The 20146-nt window shown below is 55.2% G+C and overlaps 7 protein-coding genes across 7 annotated transcripts; 3 read left to right on the top strand and 4 right to left on the bottom strand.

Moving 5' to 3' along the window:
* Positions 1–1125: 1125 nt before the first annotated feature.
* Positions 1126–2225, bottom strand: BDZ83DRAFT_648435 (uncharacterized protein; the record flags this gene model as incomplete). The annotated part of the gene is made up of 4 exons (XM_060510180.1): positions 1126–1303; positions 1604–1745; positions 1881–1919; positions 2126–2225. 4 exons carry the CDS (start codon positions 2223–2225, stop codon positions 1126–1128), a joined length of 459 nt encoding a protein of 152 aa, XP_060368829.1.
* Positions 2226–3285: 1060 nt separating this feature from the next.
* Positions 3286–7576, bottom strand: BDZ83DRAFT_748889 (Non-repetitive/WGA-negative nucleoporin C-terminal-domain-containing protein; the record flags this gene model as incomplete). The annotated part of the gene is made up of 4 exons (XM_060513687.1): positions 3286–3590; positions 3642–7052; positions 7105–7174; positions 7235–7576. The coding sequence occupies 4 exons, from the start codon at positions 7574–7576 to the stop codon at positions 3286–3288; spliced, it is 4128 nt and encodes a 1375-aa protein (XP_060368828.1).
* A 1114-nt stretch (positions 7577–8690) lies between these two features.
* Positions 8691–11475, top strand: BDZ83DRAFT_101632 (AFG1-like ATPase). The gene is made up of 2 exons (XM_060501027.1): positions 8691–10123; positions 10171–11475. The coding sequence occupies exons 1-2, from the start codon at positions 9070–9072 to the stop codon at positions 11172–11174; spliced, it is 2058 nt and encodes a 685-aa protein (XP_060368827.1). The 5' UTR covers positions 8691–9069; the 3' UTR covers positions 11175–11475.
* A 195-nt stretch (positions 11476–11670) lies between these two features.
* BDZ83DRAFT_748887 (Longin-like domain-containing protein) lies at positions 11671–12479 on the bottom strand (the record flags this gene model as incomplete). The annotated part of the gene is made up of 2 exons (XM_060513686.1): positions 11671–12246; positions 12429–12479. The coding sequence occupies 2 exons, from the start codon at positions 12477–12479 to the stop codon at positions 11671–11673; spliced, it is 627 nt and encodes a 208-aa protein (XP_060368826.1).
* Positions 12480–12813: 334 nt separating this feature from the next.
* On the bottom strand, positions 12814–17410 carry BDZ83DRAFT_738580 (Adaptor complexes medium subunit family-domain-containing protein). The gene is made up of 5 exons (XM_060513026.1): positions 17272–17410; positions 16780–17199; positions 15547–16721; positions 14960–15022; positions 12814–14174 (listed from the first exon to the last, which is right to left on the bottom strand). Exons 1-5 carry the CDS (start codon positions 17313–17315, stop codon positions 13081–13083), a joined length of 2796 nt encoding a protein of 931 aa, XP_060368825.1. The 5' UTR covers positions 17316–17410; the 3' UTR covers positions 12814–13080.
* Positions 17411–17687: 277 nt separating this feature from the next.
* BDZ83DRAFT_748884 (uncharacterized protein) lies at positions 17688–18076 on the top strand (the record flags this gene model as incomplete). Its single annotated transcript, XM_060513685.1, has 2 exons — positions 17688–17802; positions 17895–18076. 2 exons carry the CDS (start codon positions 17688–17690, stop codon positions 18074–18076), a joined length of 297 nt encoding a protein of 98 aa, XP_060368824.1.
* A 761-nt stretch (positions 18077–18837) lies between these two features.
* Positions 18838–19967, top strand: BDZ83DRAFT_748883 (exosome complex exonuclease RRP4; the record flags this gene model as incomplete). The annotated part of the gene is made up of 2 exons (XM_060513684.1): positions 18838–19052; positions 19139–19967. 2 exons carry the CDS (start codon positions 18838–18840, stop codon positions 19965–19967), a joined length of 1044 nt encoding a protein of 347 aa, XP_060368823.1.
* Between the last annotated feature and the right edge of the window lie 179 nt (positions 19968–20146).

Genomic DNA, 20146 nt, shown 5'->3' with positions numbered 1-20146 from the left:
GAGATGTGTCTGACTGGGAGATGACGGATATGGCTCGTCGCCCGTTGACATCCAATTCAGTCTTCACACAGTCGGCATTGTCTACGCAAGCGCATCAGGCGAAGACACTAGACACCCTGAATCGTGTTGAATCCCACATTCCACGGTTGCTCGTCGGCAATTAAGAGCGTACTTCGAGAAAAATTGACGAGACATATCGATACTTGGTACTATTCCCACGACAGCATCTTGTCGGCACAAGGCTGTCCCCTCCTCATGGCAGCCACTTTATTCTTGGCGGTTGGCATACACAGCGGTACGCTCGACATGTTCGCGCGTCCCACATGGCATGAATGTGTATTTCCCTGCAAACCATCACAATTACCATTTCAATCCTGCGAAAATTCTCTTTCTCGGCAAAGGCATAACAGCATAAACTGTGGCCCAAGCACCATGCCGCTAGCCCATTTAGAACATCCAATGGCACGCCGTTAGTCGCCTGTTCAACGGAGAAGAAGAAAAAAGGCTCGAGAAGGTTGAAAAATGGAGGATCACCAACACGAACCCACGCGTATGCACCCGTTGCAGGTACTGAAGGCGCTACCGTCCAATGGCCATTCTTCCTGCAGCAGAACCTTGCCCATACCGGCCTGGACCTGTAGCGGCGCTACAGTCCGGCTCGTTTGACCCCCCACCGCCGCGATGCCGCCCGAGATGCGGTGAAAGACCGCCCCGCTCCGTTCCATGTGGGAAGTCAACCAACAAATGCCTCCTCACGCGGCAACCGGCTGGGATACCGCTTCTGCTTGCCATTCGATACGGACTGCCTCCTCTCAACGCTACCTGTCGTAGTGCCCATCATCCGATGTCTACACTACTCCCGTCACCATTCAACAGGTGCAGTGGCTCACCAGCCAGCCAACCATCCGCGCTCCCTCCGCCTTACGGTTTCACTTGTCTCCCGTCCATCCCCGTCAGCTGGCCCTCCTACCCATCAGACATATTCTCCAACGTTCAAATGAAACGCTGACCCGTCCAGCACTCCTCCAAGTCTCGACTACGAACAGGCCTCCCCGCGTTCATCTTGGGCCCGTCATCCAATGAATAACTCCCATCAGGTCGTCTAAACCGCACCATGGCTCTCGTCTAGCCTGTGACAGTCACAGGGCAGACGCACTCACAAACACCAAAATTCCCGTTGGAGTACACGTTGGATCCGACGGCGTTCCCGCTTCTGTGGTCATTGTCTCTTTTCGTTTCGACTCGGCGAGTCGAAGCTAACAGTCTTTGCTGAACCAAGATTTCACGGCTAGTCATCCAGCAGCTACACGGCGAATCAGATTCTCGAAACGCCTTAGAGTTCGCAAGTCATGTCTCAAGACAAAGGCCCGCCTCTGTAAGCAAGCAACGCCAGGATAGTGTGGCTCGCTTTCCTCGGCACGCTGTGGCTTGCGCACTCTCCATGTGAATGACGTTGGGGGCTCCAGCCGTTGCTGGGCGCTCGACGGTCGTTATCATTGTCATCTGGGACGACAACTGGGACGGCATGAATTGTGGCTTGGCCAGAGTTGTCGGACGGTAACTTACCCCTCCAGCGGGCAGGCATCGCTTCCTTCAACATTACCATCTTGGTGGGTTGAGTGAGGGTGTGAAGGTTGACTCTGTCTTTTCGTTTCTCAAACAAGATCTTGGCACAAGTTCTAATTGCGAGTGCGAGCCGCGGGAGCCAAAGCCGCCCAGGCCTGTCTGCTGTCTCGATTTTCTGACTACGGTGGATACTGGATACCTTATACTCCAGACCTGCGAGCAGCAATTGCTTCAGACTTTTGCAGCGAGAAAGAACCACCCCCGTGTAGCCGTTTAGGTAGGATTGTAATAGGTTATGTCCTTGATTGACATACCTATGGATTGATCGCCGTGGGTGCCGTGGATAACTTGCTCTAAATTTGGAAAAGAGCAGGATCCCTGTAGAGAGTGGGAGGACCTTACGTCGCCTCTTTCTTTTCTTTGGAGACCTGTCTACGGAGCACACAAGGCCGTGGATCGGCGAGGCTCAAAATTTTGGCCAAACCTTCCTCCCGGCTTGGCCAGTGCTTCCACGGTCCCACGGGAAAAGAAAAGAAAAACGGCTGCGGAAGGGTATCACCTGGAGTAGACGGGAAGAAAGCGGGCGCGCCGCGCGTGTCGTCGTCGTCGTCGTCTTCGCCGCCGCGTTGCTTTGTCTTGATGTTGCACCCTTTGTCCATGTAATTTGGGGCGCGCCGGGCACCGAGCGCCGAGCGGGTGGCGAATGTGTGGTTTATATACCACGCGATATGTCGTGGGAGTTATGCGTCTACGTACGGTAGGTGCTTGCCTTTGACGACGACGACGACGACGACGACGACGTTAGTGGATATGTGAAACGCCTACCTCAAAGGAAGTGCAGAAGAAGACCCAAAGAGAGAAACAACAATAGTGAAGAATAATAGAAATGATAATGAACAATACGAATACATCATCGCGGAAACGCACTCAGGTATCGAGCATAGAGTATGCATTACCAGATTGATTGAACGGCATCTCTCCGAGACCTGAAAAAAATCACGAAAGCTCTGAAACATGTTGTATAGTGTGCAGTCGTGTCACAAATGCTCGAGGAAAAGCTCTATCCAATCAATACCAGTGCCAAGTCCGATCACACAGCCTCTCGTTTTTGCTTCCATCATTAATCAGGACATGGCGTTATGGAACGGCTGACATGGCAAAACCACAGCTATTCAAAAACCCCACAACTTCTCAAGAGCATCGTGACAAAAAGCCCTATCACTAGCATTGTACAAGTCAGAGAAGCAAGATTTCGAAATAGAGTGACAGGCCTCCCCCAATCGTGTATTTTATCTGTAATCTGAATCGTCGTGTTGCTTGCTAGCATGTGCTGTCTGTCTGCATCAACTTCTTTCTTTTTTAATGTTCCCGCCTCTCCCATGCCTTTCCCAATTCGTTATTGATGTTGTAGAAGAAGAAAAGAGGAGCCGTGGTGCCGTGGCACATCTGTTGAGGCTCATAAAGGAAAGTCAAAAAACACCAATGCCTCAGCCTCGTCGAGAGCTGTTAAAGTTACACCCAGAACCAGACTTCCCAAAAGCCCCCAAAACTAAAGAAATGATCCTCGTTGGCGAGGGATGTTGCATGACCCCGTGGTTTCCCTGGAACTCAGACTCAGAATAATGATCCCCACCCGGCGCCGAACTTGAAGTTCTTTGACGAGAGGCTCGATTCGGACGAGTAGAAAACACCATCTTGTTGCTGAAATGCCTCCACATCCTAGTGCAGGCCATTCGCCTTACCATTCGTCTGCAGGTCTGGAATATCCTCCGTGGCAGCCCGAGTAGCCTCATCCACGCTGTCCGCCACTAACGTCTCGGCAGACTCGGCCGTCGTGCGAGTCCATTCCTCCAGACGTGCTTTGTCGATGTATTTGCGCAGAACCGAGTCCTCCCATTTCATTGCATCCAGGAGCTTATCCCGGTAAGACTTTTCCCAGCTGGCCCAGCGGCCGTCGAGGTCGTCTACGAATGCTCCCAGCGCATCGGAAGGTCTCGTTGGCTGGAACGGCTCATCAATTCTCTCTGTTTGGTAGTTAGCAACTGGCTTCGTGCGAGCGAATTAGTGATACCTACGTTTTTGGTAGCAGGAAATGAAGGCACTGAAGAGCGTAGTCCTGGTCAACTTCTCTCCAACGAACGAATCGTTCTTCAACTGGGTGTCGTTGAGCTTGGTCCAATCATCGCGGATGAAGCATCGTCTCCAGATCAAACGCTTGGCCATCTTCGACTCCTCGCCCTTCAGTCCCAATGAAGCGGCCTCGAGAGCCAGATAGAAAGGATCATCAATGTCGGCGGCCGTCTCACCCGGTAGATGAACGAGAGTGAGTAGGTCAATAAGAGACATGGCATCGAGAGCCTCGTGCTTAAGGAGCCTTCTCATGCTGCTCTCGAAGACTTGGATTAATGCCTTTTGTTTCTTTGGGATATGAAGACAGTGATTTTCCATGGCGAGTTGCAGCTCGGCGCTTTCATCTACAGCCATCTGAACGGAAGGGAAGATCTGGGCGTAGAGCTGATCTTGGATCTTGATGAGAAGAAGTTGATCATCGATGATCTCAATCTTCTCGTCGGATGTTCCCTCAACCTCGACGTTGGTTTGCTTGAAGCCGAAGAGATCGGATGGGGCAGGCTTCTCAGATTCAGCTAGCAAAGCCAGCTTTCCGAGACTAAGTTCAATCTTCTTGTTCCAGACCTGCTGCTCACGGGTAATACCAAGGTCGAAAAGAGTCTCCGCCGCATGCCCAATGTCACGCTCACGTTGGATGTCGTTGATCCACGAAATCTTGGCGAGTTCAGGTTTGGTGCGTAGGAAGCTTGTCCTGTATCCATGGTTGTCGTGACTGAAGTCCAATACGGCCTGGACACCAGCATTGTCGAGCAGAATGTCGTACGTGGGGAACGCAAAGGCCTCGCCATACTTGTCAAAGTAGACACCAATTTGCTTCTCTTTCAGCTCCGCTTGCTTGGTGAGCTCGCGAGCATCGGCTTGTGACCTTGACACTGTCGCTTCACTTCTGAGACTGTTGATCTGCTCAATCATAGCCAAAGCCAGTGCTCTCCAGCACCGGTGCTTCTCGGCAATGTTGATACTCTCATCCCACTTGCCGAGGCGGAGAAGGGAGAGAACCTTGTCGTTTCGGTCCGAATCGTAGAGCTTGGAAAGATGCTCTGACCACTTCTGCGCCTTTGCGTCTTGTTGTACAGCATTCCATCGAGATGCCTCGAGCAATGACACAAGGTACAGATCGCTCAGATTGGCAATTTCTGCGTTGATCTTCTCCAGGAGCGCGGGATCTGGCTGCTTCGCCTTGTCCTTGGTCTTCTCCTTGGGAGGGTAGTATTGATCAAGCCAGGTGTGACTCAGCTCAAGCAGACGCTTCAAGTTGTTGCAAATGTAGTGACATCCGGTCCAGGGTTCAGCGAGACCATCGTAATTGTCGCGCAAGATGCCGAATTGCAGCTCCTCGTCTTCGAGTCCATAGAAAGACAGCTTCTTTTGCCGGTACTCTAGCGCTGTCATGAGGGCAACCAGGTTGACTTGCTGAGCCTCGTACATGAGACGCGTGATTTTAGCATCGTCCATGATGTGGTCTTTATACATGTACTTGATCACTTCATAGGCCCAGGCGATGAAGATCTCGAGCTTACCAACGTCATGCACGAACCAGTGCCTGACGCGATCGACTTCCCCTGCGCTGCGGTTCGGGTTCGTCTTTTCGTCTTGGTGAATGAACTCGACAATCTCGGCAATCAGGTCCTTCTTGTCGTTGGCAGGTCGCTCGTTCGTGAAAGCCTCGTGACGCTTCCACAAAACTGTTGCCACCATCATCTTCTCGGCATGCGAGAGTAGAAGCCAGCGGGTACGACGGTCCAGCTTGACCTTTGTCGTCTTGAGGTGAGACATCAACCGATCGAGGGCCTGACAGCGGGTGCTGAGATTGTCTTCCAAAGATGCGGGCAGAGTTGAAATATGCGATGTCGCTGAACTCATGATCTCGTGGCTTAATTGTAACGCAGCTTCAGACACCTCCTCATCCGAAAATTGCACGCCTTTCCTTCCGTCGAAAATTAAGGGGGTATCTTGCTTGTTCCCATAAAAGACAGCTTGCTCTAGCTTGCTCTTTGGCGTGACTTTGGGAGGCTGGTCGCTGCCAAATCTGTCTATGTCTGTTGTTGTGAGTCGCACGATACCGGTACCGCGGACCATGAGAACGACTGCTGGGTTCTTCGTCTTTTGGCGGCTCCTCGACTCCTCATGGCCAGTATTAGCGGTCTGCGGCTCCTCAAAGCCAGAACCCAAGATCTCTGATTGGTTGTTGTCCGAAAGAGTGATGACGTCTTCGTAAGTGGGAGGAATGATGTGGTTATCCTCTTGGAGCTGAGCATCTGGTGATTCCGGAGGGTTGCCGATGGATGCCACAACTACAGCCTTGTCGAAAACGACGAAAGCTACAAGGGCCGGTCGGGGGAGATGTAGACGAGGCCTGGTGGACTGCACTGGGTTCGCAGGATTGAAGCGCGCCTTGTATGAGGAAATTGGACGAACCATGCCAACTTGCGCCGAGGCCGGGGAAAGGATGACCTCAACCAAAGAGTAATGCGAATCCTTCTTCTTGGTGAAGCTGGCGAGAAGTAAGAGATGCTGCAGGTTCTTGTCTTCCGAAGCCATGGCGTTGCTGAGTCTGCTCATGTCCCGATACTTGGCATCTAACCCCTTGGGAACGAAAGCGAAGTCAACGACCTCGAACGTCTCCGGCTGGAAGTCGATAGCTGAGGGGTCAACGTCGCGAATGGCTTGGATAATCTCCTCCTGCATGTCTGCTTCCACAATCGTGTCGTGGTGTCCACCGCGGTGTACATTCCAGGCGTGAAGTCTGCCCTTCAACGTAGCTGCAACGACGTTACGTTCGCCAACTCGAGAAGTGCGCTCTGCCCGAACGGCAGCAATATCCCCACGCCCTGCAGTTTGTGTCAAGGCGTGACGAATGCTACCGAAAATTCCACCCGTCGTAGAACCCAGGTTTGTCCGGAGGAATTGAACCGAAATCGTTGGTCTGCCGTGGCTATCTCGGACGCTCATGTAGGCTAGTCGGCCACTGCTAAAGGCCAGGACGAACCCGGCGGACTCGGCGTTCGTGATTTGTATGACCTTTTCGCCAGAAAACATGCCTGATATCGATCCTTCCACGCCATTTCGCTGTTTCTTCATGAAGTCCAAAGTCGCGGCGCTCGTGATGGATTCCCAGTACGCGATCTTACCACTGACGGGCATAACAACGACCAGGCCGGGCTCTGTTGATGATGCCGATGGGGAGACGAGACAACCCAATGGCAGAGGTTCCGATGTATGTTTTGAAGGATACGGGAGGGTGAATGTGAATGTCTCGGGAGATTGGGAGGGATCCGTATACGGCCAAACGATCGCATGAGTATGGTTGAGGCTGAGGGCGTAGCGGTTCGAGAAGATATCGGCCTGTTGCTGCGCTTCACTTGACTATTAGATGCGAGGAATGTCAAATCAGCACACGTTACATACCTGAAGCATCTGCGCGGAGACGGTCTGGCAATGCAGGCAATTTGCTCACAGTGTAAGCGTTGTTCGTCGTCTGTTGGGAAACTTGTTAGCTAATCAGGGGGGCGTTCGATGCGACCGTGTATTTGCGTACCAAAACAACGCTTCCATCGCCCTTGGTTGGTCTGTCGCCTCCCTTTGGCTTCTTGGCGCGCACGCTGAGCTCTTTCCTCGGAGTTGGTGTGACGGGGTTCTGGTTTTCGATGCCGTCCTGGCGTGTGTCGAGTGTCGCAACTTTGTCGGACTTTACCTCGTACATCTCGGGGCCCGTGGGCGCGGACACATCAGGATTGACGAAGGTCTGCTCGGTAAGAGGCAGACGTTGGCGCTTAGCTTTGGGTTGCTGGGCGAGGCTTTCGTTGCTGGCCGGTCGCTGCCTTCTTCTGCTTCGCGTCGCGGTAGCAGGACCGCCCTCGTTCATGGAGGGAGAAAACATGGTGATGTTGTCGAGCGACCGGGCGCGTGGTGGTTGATGGGGTCGTGGTCGCCGTCGCCGTGATGGTGCTGGTGTTCGTGGATGGGCCGGTGTCAATCAGAAAAACATTTCGAGGATGGATGGATTCTGTGGCCCAAGGTATTCTTAATTTGTTAGGGAAAGCGGAGGTCGGAAACGGTGGACGCAAGTGGCAGAGCGGATTTAGCAAATATGTGAGAGTGACGAAGCATCAATCGATTGGGTCTCGCAAAAAAAAACACAAGGTTGCTGCATCTGCCAAGCACGGACCAGCAGCGCCAGCAGCTCCTGTCTGACCACTAGCAGTGTGGTGTCAGGCTCCACGACCCCGGTGAGCAGCAGGTCAGGGCAGGTGTGCAGGTGTGTCGGCGTGCCAGCTGAGGCGGCGGAAGGGGCAACGACAGCACGGGTATACCTACCTACGTAGTGAGGTCAGGTCCCTCCACAGGTACAAGTCGACCTTACCTTAGGTAAGGAGAGTGGAGCTGCCTGCCTCGTGTCACGTCCAGTCCAGTACGTACCTGCTTTTGCTCAGGTCCCGTTGGGCAGGCAGCACCAAGGCGGGCAGGTTCGATGCTTTTAGCACCTCAAAATGGGAGAGGCTCCCCATTGGCAGACTCCGCGATCGATTTGGAGCCCGCTGAATTGACCTGGACGCACTGGATGCAACAAAATACCTTTAGGACCCTGAAAGTGGAGCCTGGGAAACCAACTTAAGTCAACAACGTCACTCGGCCCTCGGGAAGGGTCGGCGGACACATCGATAGAACGATTCTGGTGCGTACCGTAGAGGCAGACAGAAATACCCACTACCAACTGCTTTTCCTTTTACTGAGTCGTTGGTAATTGTGACTTGCACTTGTTTGCTTCAAGATCCTCGGTACTTACCTTATTCTTCAAGGCGACGTACTTCCAACTCACGTCCACATAGAGTTATTGGACGAACTAACTCGACCCCACCATTCGCTTCTATTCACTCATGTTCCGCAACTCATTGCATTCTTGACCCGGAGCCATCTCCCGAGACACATTGAACTACAATGATTGGCCACGAGACCTCGTGAGTTTGCATAGCCAATAGCCTCTCTTGTTCACAAAACTACCGTCTCTCATTCTGCGCGAACCTTACTTGTTCTTTCGACCTCGAGTCAAGTCTCGTCAAAGACATTTACCGGTTTTAGACCTATTATCGAGTAGATCAGAATTGTTCAGTTTGGGCGACTCGGGCCTTTGGAGTCCTACACCGTAGCTGGCTTCAAAGTGGAAGTATACGATTACCACCGGCCCTGTTCATGCCCTTGGGTGCGGTTCATCAGCGAGCTCTCGGGAGCGAGACCGAAAGCTGGGCATAAACTCCACCACACATCGTCAAGGAATAGAGCTCCAAGGCGAGTGTGTTGAAGAGAGGGACTGTAGGGTCGACCGCCCTTGGCAGCAATTTCATATTATTTGACTCTGGACGAGCAACGGCAACCATGATTTCTCACACGCTGAGGATGCCAAAGGCAAGGAAGATGGCCTTCACCATCAGGCGGTACTCGACTGCCATGGCCATCACCGATCCTCTCGTCAAATACCGAACGCTGGTATCAACCAAAGTCCTCTCACCAGATCAAGACCAACATAGACTGGCAATCCACCTACAGAAGCTCTACGGCCGTCTCAAAGACTACGCCCCCGAAGTGGACTACCGTGAGCGCCTAAAACAAGTGGCCGATATACCAGAAGCCCGCGACCCAGAAGAAGCCGCCGCGACGCTGGCTATGCCGAGTCACCCCATCTGGGACAACCCGCTCTTCAAACACCTCGCCCGCAAGGCCATGCTGGACACAAAGGAGACGGACCCAATGGCCCTGGTCCACGTCATGACCAGTCTGGAGGGCGCCATCACCATCAACTCACCTAGAGGTCTCTTTCTATCCGGAGAGGTCGGTGTGGGTAAGTCAATGTTGATCGACCTCCTAGCACAGGGCCTACCGACGGAGAGGAAACGTCGGTGGCACTTCAACACCTTCATGCTCTACACCTTCTCGCAGCTGGAAAAGTTCCGCCAGTCCCACACAGAGCTGGACGGGAACGAAAAGGAGTACGCCATGCTGTGGTTGGCCAAGAAGCTCGTAGAAGAGTCTCCCATTCTGTTCCTCGACGAGTTTCAGCTGCCTGATCGCGCGGCAAGTAAGATTCTCAGCCACCTATTCATCGCCTTTTTCCACCTCGGTGGTGTACTCATCGCTTCGTCCAACCGTGTGCCCGAGGAACTGCAGAAGGCCATTGGCATCGAGTACACTGTCCCTCCTTCTGACGGGTTCCTCAAGAGTCTTTTCCTTGGCGGAGCTCGCTCGCGGGGAACTCGTCATAGCCAGAACGACTTTGCCGCCTTTCTTGAAGTGCTAAAGGCCCGCTGTGACTTCTGGCACATGGACGGAGCCACTGACTGGAGACGTCGGGAGACTGAAGTGAAGGTCGCTGTGGATGCCATATCTATTGAGGGAACGGGACTAGCGGCGGAACCTGCAGATGCTCAAGAGGGTAAGTTACCAGTCACTAATGGAAGTACGCGATGCTAACGAGTCTAGAAACACCCAAAGAAGCAACAAAACCAGCAAAGTACTTCTTGACCCCTGAGACCTCGGAATGGTCATCAGAGCTGTCAGACCACCTCTCCCAACCCTGGAGCCCGGCAACACTCACGGTCTATGGCCGTACAATCCCTGTTCCGCGTCAACGAGACGGCGTAGCCTACTGGGACTTTGACGCCCTCGTCGCGACCTTTGGCCCGGCGGACTACGTGACCATGGCATCAACGTACCACACCTTCATCATCGACAACGTCCCCACCATGACCACGCTCCACAAAAACGAGGCCAGGCGCTTCATCACCCTCCTCGACGCCCTCTACGAAGCGCGCTGCAAGCTCTTCGTCCGCGCCCAGACCGGCCCCGACGACCTATTCTTCCCCGATATCCGCGCCGCGCAAGCAGAAATGGCCGCCGCCGCAGAGGCGGCAGCAGCAGCCGCAGCATCCGGGGAGGAAGTTGTCTCCTCGGACGCAATCTACTCCGAGACCATTGCCGAAGTCTACCAAGACTCCGCAGCCCCCTTCCGCCCCAACATCTCGTACTACGACACCGACGCTCCGACCTCGAAGTACGATCCGGACCAGGACTCGGATTTTGGCCGCGCCGGCAACGTCAGTAGTAGCAACACGACGAGCCCTAACTTTAGCAACACTGCTGGCTTCATCGGCGAAGACGAGCGCTTCGCGTACCGCCGCGCTGCGAGCCGGCTGTGGGAGCTCTGCAGCGCCGCGTGGCACGCCAGGGGCAGCAGCAGTGGTGACCCCTCGGAGTGGTGGACGCCCGTTCCGCGCACCGCGCGGCACTGGGAGGACTCGGCGCCGTCCAAGCCCAAGCGAGACGAGCCGCTATTGCCACGAAGGCAGAGCGACGCTGTCATGGGCCCGTCGAGGCCCGTTGACGAGCCGTTTGGGACGGATAAGCTCGTCATTGAGAGGTGGACGGCTCTGGAGGAGGCTGAGCGTCGGCGTGAAAAGTCAGCTTCGTCTTCGCCTTCTTCTTAGGATAGCGGTCGTCTCTAGAGTTTGATTTTGGTTGCTTTTTGTACATGAGCAATGGAGGGCAGTTGGAGTACGAGGAGCAGGCGGGAGACAAGTTCCGTTGGATGATCTTGCTCTGTTCTTTGTCTCTTTGTGTCCCTTTTTCCATCGTCTTGGTTTTGAGATTTATCGCATTTGAGAGTGCCATCTCACGGAGCGTAGCATAGCATTTTGGCGGTGCTGGATTTAGCATACGTCGCTTAGACGACGTCGAGACCTTTGAGTCTTCATGATAGATATCTTACAGTACCGGTATCACCCAGTGCTCAAATTAGAGGAGAAAGAGAAAAAGAAGCCATATTTGACATCACACCCTCGGAGCCCAGGCATCTATCTTCTATGATCAAACGCCTCCAAACTCCAAGGAACCCAAAAGAAAAAAGGCCATGAACCACTCTTCATCCCCTTTTTCATCTCAAACCCACACCACCACTACTCCCACGCCAAAGGACAACCCACTTCAGAGATTCGTAACACCAGGCGTCCACCCCTCCCCAATCCTCCTCACCTCCCCCTCAAACTTGCGACTCTTAATCACCCGCCCCCCACGCCCGCTGACAGGCGAATGCTCATCAGGCTCGTAAAACGGATTCTGCAACAACCGCACATACGCGCTCTGCACAGCCCTAAACACGACCCTCAACTCCTGCTCCCGCAACCCAACGGCGCCGCGGCCCTTGCCAGCACCAGTAGTTTCTGCGCCAGCACCCGGTGTCCCACCGGCGACCCTCCGCCCGCGCATGTCGACGACAACGACAATCTTGACGCCCGTGTTGGTTTCCCACCCGTACGCGGCCAGCCGCTCGTCCACGGCGTGGAGGAGGCCTACTTCGCCGGACAGACCTGTCCCCGTGGACCCTGGCGCCGCGGCAGCAGCACCACCACCAGAGGCATTGTTGTTACTGCCGTGGCGGAGCTCAAAGATGTCTAGGGTCGAGGAGAGGAGGAGGGAGAATTGCAGCGGCGTGCGGATCGGCGCGAAAGTGTTTGTTGAAGGGTTGTGGGAGGGAAAGATTTGGATGTGGAGGGGGTTGTTCTGGAGTTTTGGATTGTTGCGTTAGCCTTGGGTCTGTCTTTCTTAGAAGATCATGCGTCTGATCGTAGGGAAGTTGGGAGAAGTGGAAAGGCGACCATTGGGCCTTGGAAGGGTGGACGGAGACGAAGATCCATGGTGTTCTGCGCCGGGAAGGGGGGCGGTGGGAAGGAGGAGGAACGTACGTTGCGGCCGATGATGCCTATGCATGCTATGGAAGGGATGGCGGTCGCCATTCTGCGCGCCAGACTTGTGTTTATCTGCTTCGCCTTGGGCTACGGGTTTTGGTTCTTCGGTGAGGCGCTGCGCCGAGGCGTGGAGTGCGATCGTCGTGTCGTGGGTCGGTCAAAAGTTGAGTTTCGGCCGTTTGGTGATGTGTGGTTTGGAGAACGGAGAGCTGGGATAAGGTATTCCGTACTGGTCCTGGGAAACAGCTGGTGTGGACGGGAGCTTAATTGCCTTTTTTGGGGGGGCCTCCTTGCTGCCCCGCATTGGCATCAGCAACGAGCTCCTAGGTAGCTTCTGACTTGTCAACCTCAACCTCACAAAAATGGTGATTGGTATGTCGTCAAGGCAGCGTAACTAATTCTCCAAAGGTGCATAGAATGAATCATGTGATGATTTCCCCTTCGTAGAGAAATAGTATTACACCCAAACTAAACTAAACCAATACTCCGATGTTCGTAACGTAGGCGTGGAAGCCCGGCCTCCTTCTCATGAGCTAACACGCCCATCGAGAAAAGTTGACATGATAAAAGAAAGAGCCCTTGGGATTACCAACCCGAGTTTTACCACCAAGAAGCAGACAGACGACTGTCATCGTGAAATAGCCCACACTCATTCAATCTCCTCATCAGACAACCCCTCCGTCTCCTCCAACCCCCTCAACATCTCCTCAATCTCACTCGGGTCCGTGATCGCCCACACGCCGCCGCCCTTGACCGAGTCCTTGCCCCTCATGCCGACCTCTTTGCCGACGAGGTTCCGCCCGACCTTGCCCGGCCCGATGCCGATCCACCGCCTCACCTTCTCCTCCTGATCGAGGTACTTGATGCTGTCCCACCACCGCACCGTCTCCAGGCATTGCCGCGCCAGCAGGTCCTTGACGTCCTCCCTGCTCTCAAACGGCCGCGCGCTCACGTTGCTGATGCACGGCAGCCGGCCGGGGAAGGTAATAATATCCTCTGTCTCGCGGCCCCGCACCCGGCTCTTTTTCGCCAGTATCTTCTGCATCACCCCGACGGCGGGCTTCATCAGCGGGCTGTGAAAGGGGCTGTCGCTATTCAACCGCACCGCGCGCGGGTCGTGGCCTAGAAACTGCCTCACGTGCGTCGACAGCGTCTTGATGCGCTCGATATTCCCGCTCAGCACAATCTGGTTCTTGCTGTTCACGTTGGCGATGAGCACCTGCTCGATAGGCGGCACGTCCTCAGAGCTCTCCCCCTTTGACCCGGCGCTCGAGTGGCCCACAAAGTCGTGTATCGCCGCGATCAGCGGGCCCAGATACTCGGGCTCCGTGACGATGGCCACCATGCCGTACTCGCCGCCGTACTCCTCAACAGCGCGCCGCGTCGCCTCCGCCATGGCCTCGGCCCGCTTCCGGATGAGGTACAGGCTGTCCTCGAACTCGAGGTAGCCGCCCGCCACGAGGGCGGCGAACTCGCCCAGCGAGTGGCCTAGCGTCACGTCGACGCGCCGCGCAACGTCAAAGTCGAACTCGCGCTCGAGGATGCGCAGGATCAGGATCGAGGTCGCCATGATGGCCGGCTGCGCGTTGGGCGTCTTGGTCAGCAGCTTGCTGGGGCCGTCGGCGATGACGTCGGAGAGCTTGAAGCCCATGTAGTGGTCGATCTCCTCGATGATGGGTTTCGCGGTTCGGGGGAAGGCCTCGAGCCATGGTGTTATCATGCCGACTTTCTGTACTCCTTGGCCTGCGGTAGTCACACATACTTGTCAGCTCCTCGAAATGCTTCCCTCTCATTGCGGTTTAGATCCCCCCTCGTCCAAGCGCATGGGGCTCTTCATCGTAAGGCACGCACCTGGAAAGAAGAGTGCCGTCCGCGGCCTCTTCCCCTGTGATGTAGAGACATGCCGCCTACTTGATCCAAACGCTACGTTGCCCGTCGCGGCGCGCCTGCGACCGAGGCAGCCGGGCCCATGGGCCCATACGGCGGCGGCGCCTCGGCGGAGAGAGTGGTGAGCTCCGGGAGCTGCAGTCATGGCCCGTTGGGAAAAACAAGACAAAGGCGCCAGCCAATTGTGAGCTGGGGCAGCTTAGATGGTCGCAATCATGGAGTAGTGGTTAATCCCTTTGGTGTGTGCTGGTATCTCTGTAGGTGTTTGGACGGGAGAATAGAGTGCCGTAGCGTAAGAGCAAGTGACAAAGACTCGACGCCACTGAAAGAGCTTCTAGAAACAAGTATGGAAGAGAATTAAAAACCAGAGGTGTCAACGAGGGGGAGGTCCGCGGGTTTTTGCGACCGAGTTGGAAGATAATGTGTCACAGGCAAGCACAGCACACGCGCGGCGGCCGTGTGTGGTCTTGGTCTTGGTCTTGGACTTGGTCTTGGGGTTTGGGGGAAAACGGAGCGCAGATAGTCGAGACAGGAACGTGGTGCGCAGGTGAGGTACGAATTACGGAGATGGACAATCGGCCCATCGAGCCATGACGCCAGTTGGAAATGGCGGTTGGTCCTAGGTAGCGGCCGCCACTAACCGAATGTCCCGAGGCCGAGGATTGAATGGGAGCTGGAGAAAGAAAACACTGGAGTAAAGACACCTACCCCGCGATTGGCAAACAGCCTGGGCAGCTCTTTTACAGGCGCGTTTCCAGTTCCGCTGCGCCGGGAGCGGGGCTGCGTTGCTGGATCTCCCCCAGGGGGGCCAGGGGCCAATTGCCGCCGGCGGGAGTCACTCACCCCGATGCTGCACTACGATCTCGCGCTGAAGACTGAGTCACCGCCTCGGCCTATAACCGTCACAACAGACAAGGCTTTGAGGTTATATATAAAAAATAAAAAATATAAAATATATAAAAAAAAAAAGGGAAAAAAGAAAACGGCTTCTTGAGCGGCTTAAACCCGTCTCCTCGTTTACTTTGATGGGCGCCGCTTGAAAGGTAATCTCAGACCGCAACGAATTGGCATCGCTAGTCTGCCACTAGGCGTAGTAAAAAAAACAAAAAACCGAGGCCCTCCAAAGCATGTGAACAATACTTCAAGCACCACCTATCCAAGAACAAAAGTGGCTAAAATAATTCTCATTAGTTTATATTTGCTATCATGTTTCGCGTTTTCGTCTAACACCGCGTCTCTACACCGCCCTTGCTGACCGTCAAATACTTGACGCCCTTGTACGGCTTCACGTTCTCCCCCAGACCTTTGCTCTTGCGCGGGTCAATCATGATGCTCTCGACCTTGAGCCCGCTCGGCAACCACCCCTTGACCGAGAAGCTCACCGACGCCGAGCTCGGCATCAGCATCTTATTCTGCGCCACCTTCTTCGCGTCCTTCTCATCGTCTCCGCCGTCGGTCGTCTTCTTCGCCTGGGTGGGGCTACTGCTCTGATATGGCTGCTCATCGTAGCCGTACGCCTTGCCGAACCCGAACCCGTTGGGGTCGAGCTCGTCCTCGTCCTCGTCCGGAAGCTGGCCCACCACGGTACACCTGAGACCAAAGTAGGACGTGCCAGAAGATATCTCTTTGGTGGGGACGTGCCACTCAAGGACCCTCTCGCTGGGGTTGAAGGTCGCGTCTCCCTTGCTAGGCCGCAGCTCCGACAGATTCCTAACCTCTGCCGGCAACGGCACCGTGACGATCAGATCCTCCATCAGAGGGGATGAGGGAGTTCCTGGGTGGGGGCCGCCGAAGCCCCGACCTGCTCCTCCACCACCGCCTCCACCTCTGCCGTACTGACTTGCTGATGAGGGGCCACCGGCTCCCAGCACCTTATTGACGTGTAACCGCACCTCAAAGTCGGAGCCCGTAAGGCCCAGCCCGGTCTTCATCTCAATGTTGACAGGGAGCTTGAGGTTGTTGACGCTTAAACTGCCGCTCTTGCCGTTCGTGAATGGTAGCAGATCGACCTCGTAGCTGGCCAAGATGAATCGGCCGTCCGGTGGTACAAAGCTGAGTTCACCTGGTCGTTCCTTCCACCGTGACAGACGGACGCAGGGGTGAAATACTGGGAGGTCCATGAAGCCGGCCAAGTTGTGTTTCCCAGAGGGGCTCGTTAAGGTCATGACGATGTCGGGCATGCCAGACACCTTGCATGTGAAGGCTATCGTTCCGTTTGCGAATGCTGCCAGCGGCCGCCCTGAGGGTGCGAGAGTGACAGTCAGGGTCTCAACGATGTCAGCGTACATCTCGTTGGACGTATGCCGCACGTTGGCCCTGCGCCAGGGTAATGCCGGGGTGTTCTGGGCGATCAAAGACGGCGTACTTGGGTTGGCGAAGCCGGTGCCAAAGTTGCCAGGTTTCCTGAGTGAATTCCGTCAGACCTAGTTCCCATCATATGTATTCACAGTGTCTCCCTTACCCCGGCAAGGTGATGCTGCCAAGCAGCTTGCCCACCCATCCCTCAACCTCGACCAAATCCCTCAGCGCGTTGGGCTCCGTCGTGTTGATCGTCCCCGCATCGCACATCTCGTTGAGCAGCTGCGCGACGACATCGTAGTTGCTCTCAATCTTGTGCGCCAGCAAGGGGGCGCCAAGGAACTCCTCAAATACGTCGACGATGCGGTGGATGAACTCGAGGACGAGCAGGGGCTCGATCTCAGAGGAGGAGGTGGCCAGGAACAGCAGGTTGGCGTGCTTGAGGCTGAAGACGAGCGTCGGCGGGTTCGTGTTGGCAAGGTAGACGAGGTTCGGGCGCGGGGCCGGGTGCTCTAGGTAGAGGGGCAGGAGGTGCTGCGCCGACAGCGGGCGGGAGGTGTACGTGTGCGACAGAATGGCATGGCTGCGGAGGGTAAGGTGTTGTTAGCTATGACGAGCCTGGGTGATGATAATGATCGGTATGTTGTAGACTGACTTGTGCTCATCGTAGATATGCAGCGCCTCAATAACGCCGTTCATCGTTCAGGTCGGCATCGGAGGCTGCGCCGTGGTCGTCGGAGTGGTGGGGGGTGGGAGGTTGTTTGCTTGCTGTCAGTATGTCTGACTGCTGCTGGAGCTCCCACGTCCGGGAACCACACTCAGACCGGCCCCGCGTACTTTGGCGGCGCCGCACATGCTCGATGATGGAATTAAATGTTAGTGCAAGGGGACGACTAAACACAACCAATCAGAAGCGAGTTATACCCTTGTCGCTGCACCAAGCTCCCTCTGCCGTCTACCACTCCCATTGTCAGGAGCTTCCCGTCGTTCGTCGCAAAAAGCATTCGATTGCCAACCTTGAAAGCCTCTCAGAACCAAGCCTTTTACCTTACTACAGACACATTCGCCGCCATGGTCGGAGGAGGAGACAAGATGCCCACAGTGGGCACCCTCGACAAGCCCGAAAGCCTCGACCAGCTCCTGCGCGAGGATCGCGGCGACGACTGCACATCGTGCAGAGTCATCGGTAAGCCACTACTCTCCTCCAAGACTTGTAGCGGACCGAAAAGCAGTAGGACAGCCATGCTGATACGACTTTTTTTTTTTGAAACGAAATAGGAGGCGGCGCGTTCCTCGGCCTCGCAGCATACAACTACCTCTCCGGCATGGGCCACGTCGAAAGGCAACGCGCAGAGATCCTCAAGTCGGGATCCAGGTTCGGCATGGGAAGCCGCAAGCTGGGCGTCGCCAGCATCTCCATAGGCCTAGCCTACCTTGGCCTTTGGAGGTTGTTCAAATAGACGACGAGCGAATGAAAGGGACGAAAAAAAGAATTGGGACAATGAGGGAAAAAAAAATCGCAACTCAAACAACCAGGCCAGGCGCGTCCGCGGCAGATGGCCTCATGGACATGAGAGAGAACCAATGCTACCGGCAGACGAAGCTTGGCACCACTCTGCTGACGGCCTCACACGAGCGGATCTCAGGCGCCTACGATAAACAATCGTAGCGGCAGCTCGTAAAGGAAGGCCCTGGTCAAGATACCTCAGCCACGCTGGCCTTACGGCTGGCACGATACTAATCGCTTGAGAGCGGACTAACGATCTTTGGGCGGAATGCTGTAAGAGGTGAACCTAGCGGACACTGGCTGCACCCATTGTAATAATACTGTACAATACTGTCATTAAATTAAATTAAAAGCGAAAAGTTGATGAATCAAACAAAAGTCCACTATGCAACTCGACATGTGAAATGTACCCATTATCGGTGACGTTCATAGTTGTTGTCGTGCTGTCAAAAAAAAAAGAAAAAAAGGAAGGTGCAGGCAAGCGTCGTCCACCGATTGAAGGCTGCAAACTGCCCCTCCAAAGCTTCACCAAAAATTCTGTGCAAGCAACAATCTCAACCACATCCACATCCACCAAACAGCAACCACCACAGATTCACCCGCGCAATTGACGAAGCAAACCATCCCAAGCTATACTTCCGAATACGTCAAATTATACGACACCGAAAAAATCAAGCGCCCTAAACGGCCTTCCGCCGTAAACCCCAAACCACCATGCCCATCACAATCCTCGCCCCGCGCGGCACGCCATCACATCACAAGCCCTACGCCGCCGCAGGAGCAGGAGCAGCAGACTCGGACTCAGACTCGGATGGCGGCGCCGACATCGAGGGTGACGTCTCCATGCGCCCCGCGAAACGCTCCCGTGGCGACAACTACGAAATCGTCACCCCGGGTGAGATCATCACGGACGACCCCCAGTGGATGAGGTTCGTCGTCCCCCATACTATATCCATAGGAAGCTGTGGAAAGAAAGCCAAAATGGAGGAAGCCATTACTGACATCATAAAAATAGAGGCCACGGAACCTACATCACCCAAAACACAACAGACATCGTCTCCTCAGTCGCAGGCACCGTAACCCGCACAAACAAGCTCCTCTCCGTCCGCCCCCTCCGCGCCCGCTACACCCCCGAGATAGGCGACCTCGTCGTCGGCCGCATCGTAGAGGTCCAAGCCAAACGCTGGCGCGTCGATGTCGGCTCCTCCCAGCTCGCCATCCTCCAAATCTCCGCAATCAACCTCCCCGGCGGCATCCTCCGCAAGCGCACCGACACGGACGAGCTCCAGATCCGCTCCTTCTTTGCGGAAGGCGACCTCGTCGTCGCAGAGGTCCAGCAGCTCCACCAGGACGGCGCCGCCTCCCTGCACACGCGCTCCCTCAAATACGGCAAGCTGCGCAACGGCGTCTTCGTCGCCGTCACGGGCACGGGAGGCGGCGGTGGCGTGGTGAGAGCAAAGAGGCAGCAGTGGGTCATGGACGCGGCGCGCGGCGCGGCGAAAGTGCACGTCACGCTCGGCGTCAACGGCTTCATCTGGATCAGCAAGCACGTCGAGAGCGACGCGGGCACCGAGAGCGTGGGTCTGAACCGCATGGAGGAGAGCGTCAGCGCAAACGTCTACTCGAGCCAAAACGACAAGATTGACGACGAGACGATGCGCGAGATTGCACGGATACGGAGCGTCATCCTGGCGCTGGTGGAGAATGGGCTGCGCGTGGACGAGGACATGGTCGTCAGGGGGTACAAGGTGGCCGTGGACATGGGCTTAGAGAGCATCGAGGACGATATTTACCTCGGTGGCGAGCGGGGGAAGAGGCTTGCTGAGGCTCTGTTGAGAGAATAAACAGTCACAAATGCTGTGACGCACAAGTCAAAAAACCATGGGCGGCATGGGGCAGAAGGAGTATCTTGAAATAAAAAGTTTCTCTAATAGATACCAAGAAAGGGGCTTCGTATAATCCGTCAAAGAGACCCTGGATCGCCAGACATCAGAAACGCTATGCAGTGTATATCTATAGGCCG

Source organism: Colletotrichum acutatum (genome assembly GCF_030867785.1).
Source record: "Colletotrichum acutatum strain CBS 112980 chromosome Unknown BDZ83scaffold_15, whole genome shotgun sequence".
In the NCBI taxonomy this organism is placed as follows: domain Eukaryota; kingdom Fungi; phylum Ascomycota; class Sordariomycetes; order Glomerellales; family Glomerellaceae; genus Colletotrichum; species Colletotrichum acutatum.
Note: the sequence above shows the minus strand (reverse complement) of the source record. Positions and strands in the feature narration are given on the sequence as shown.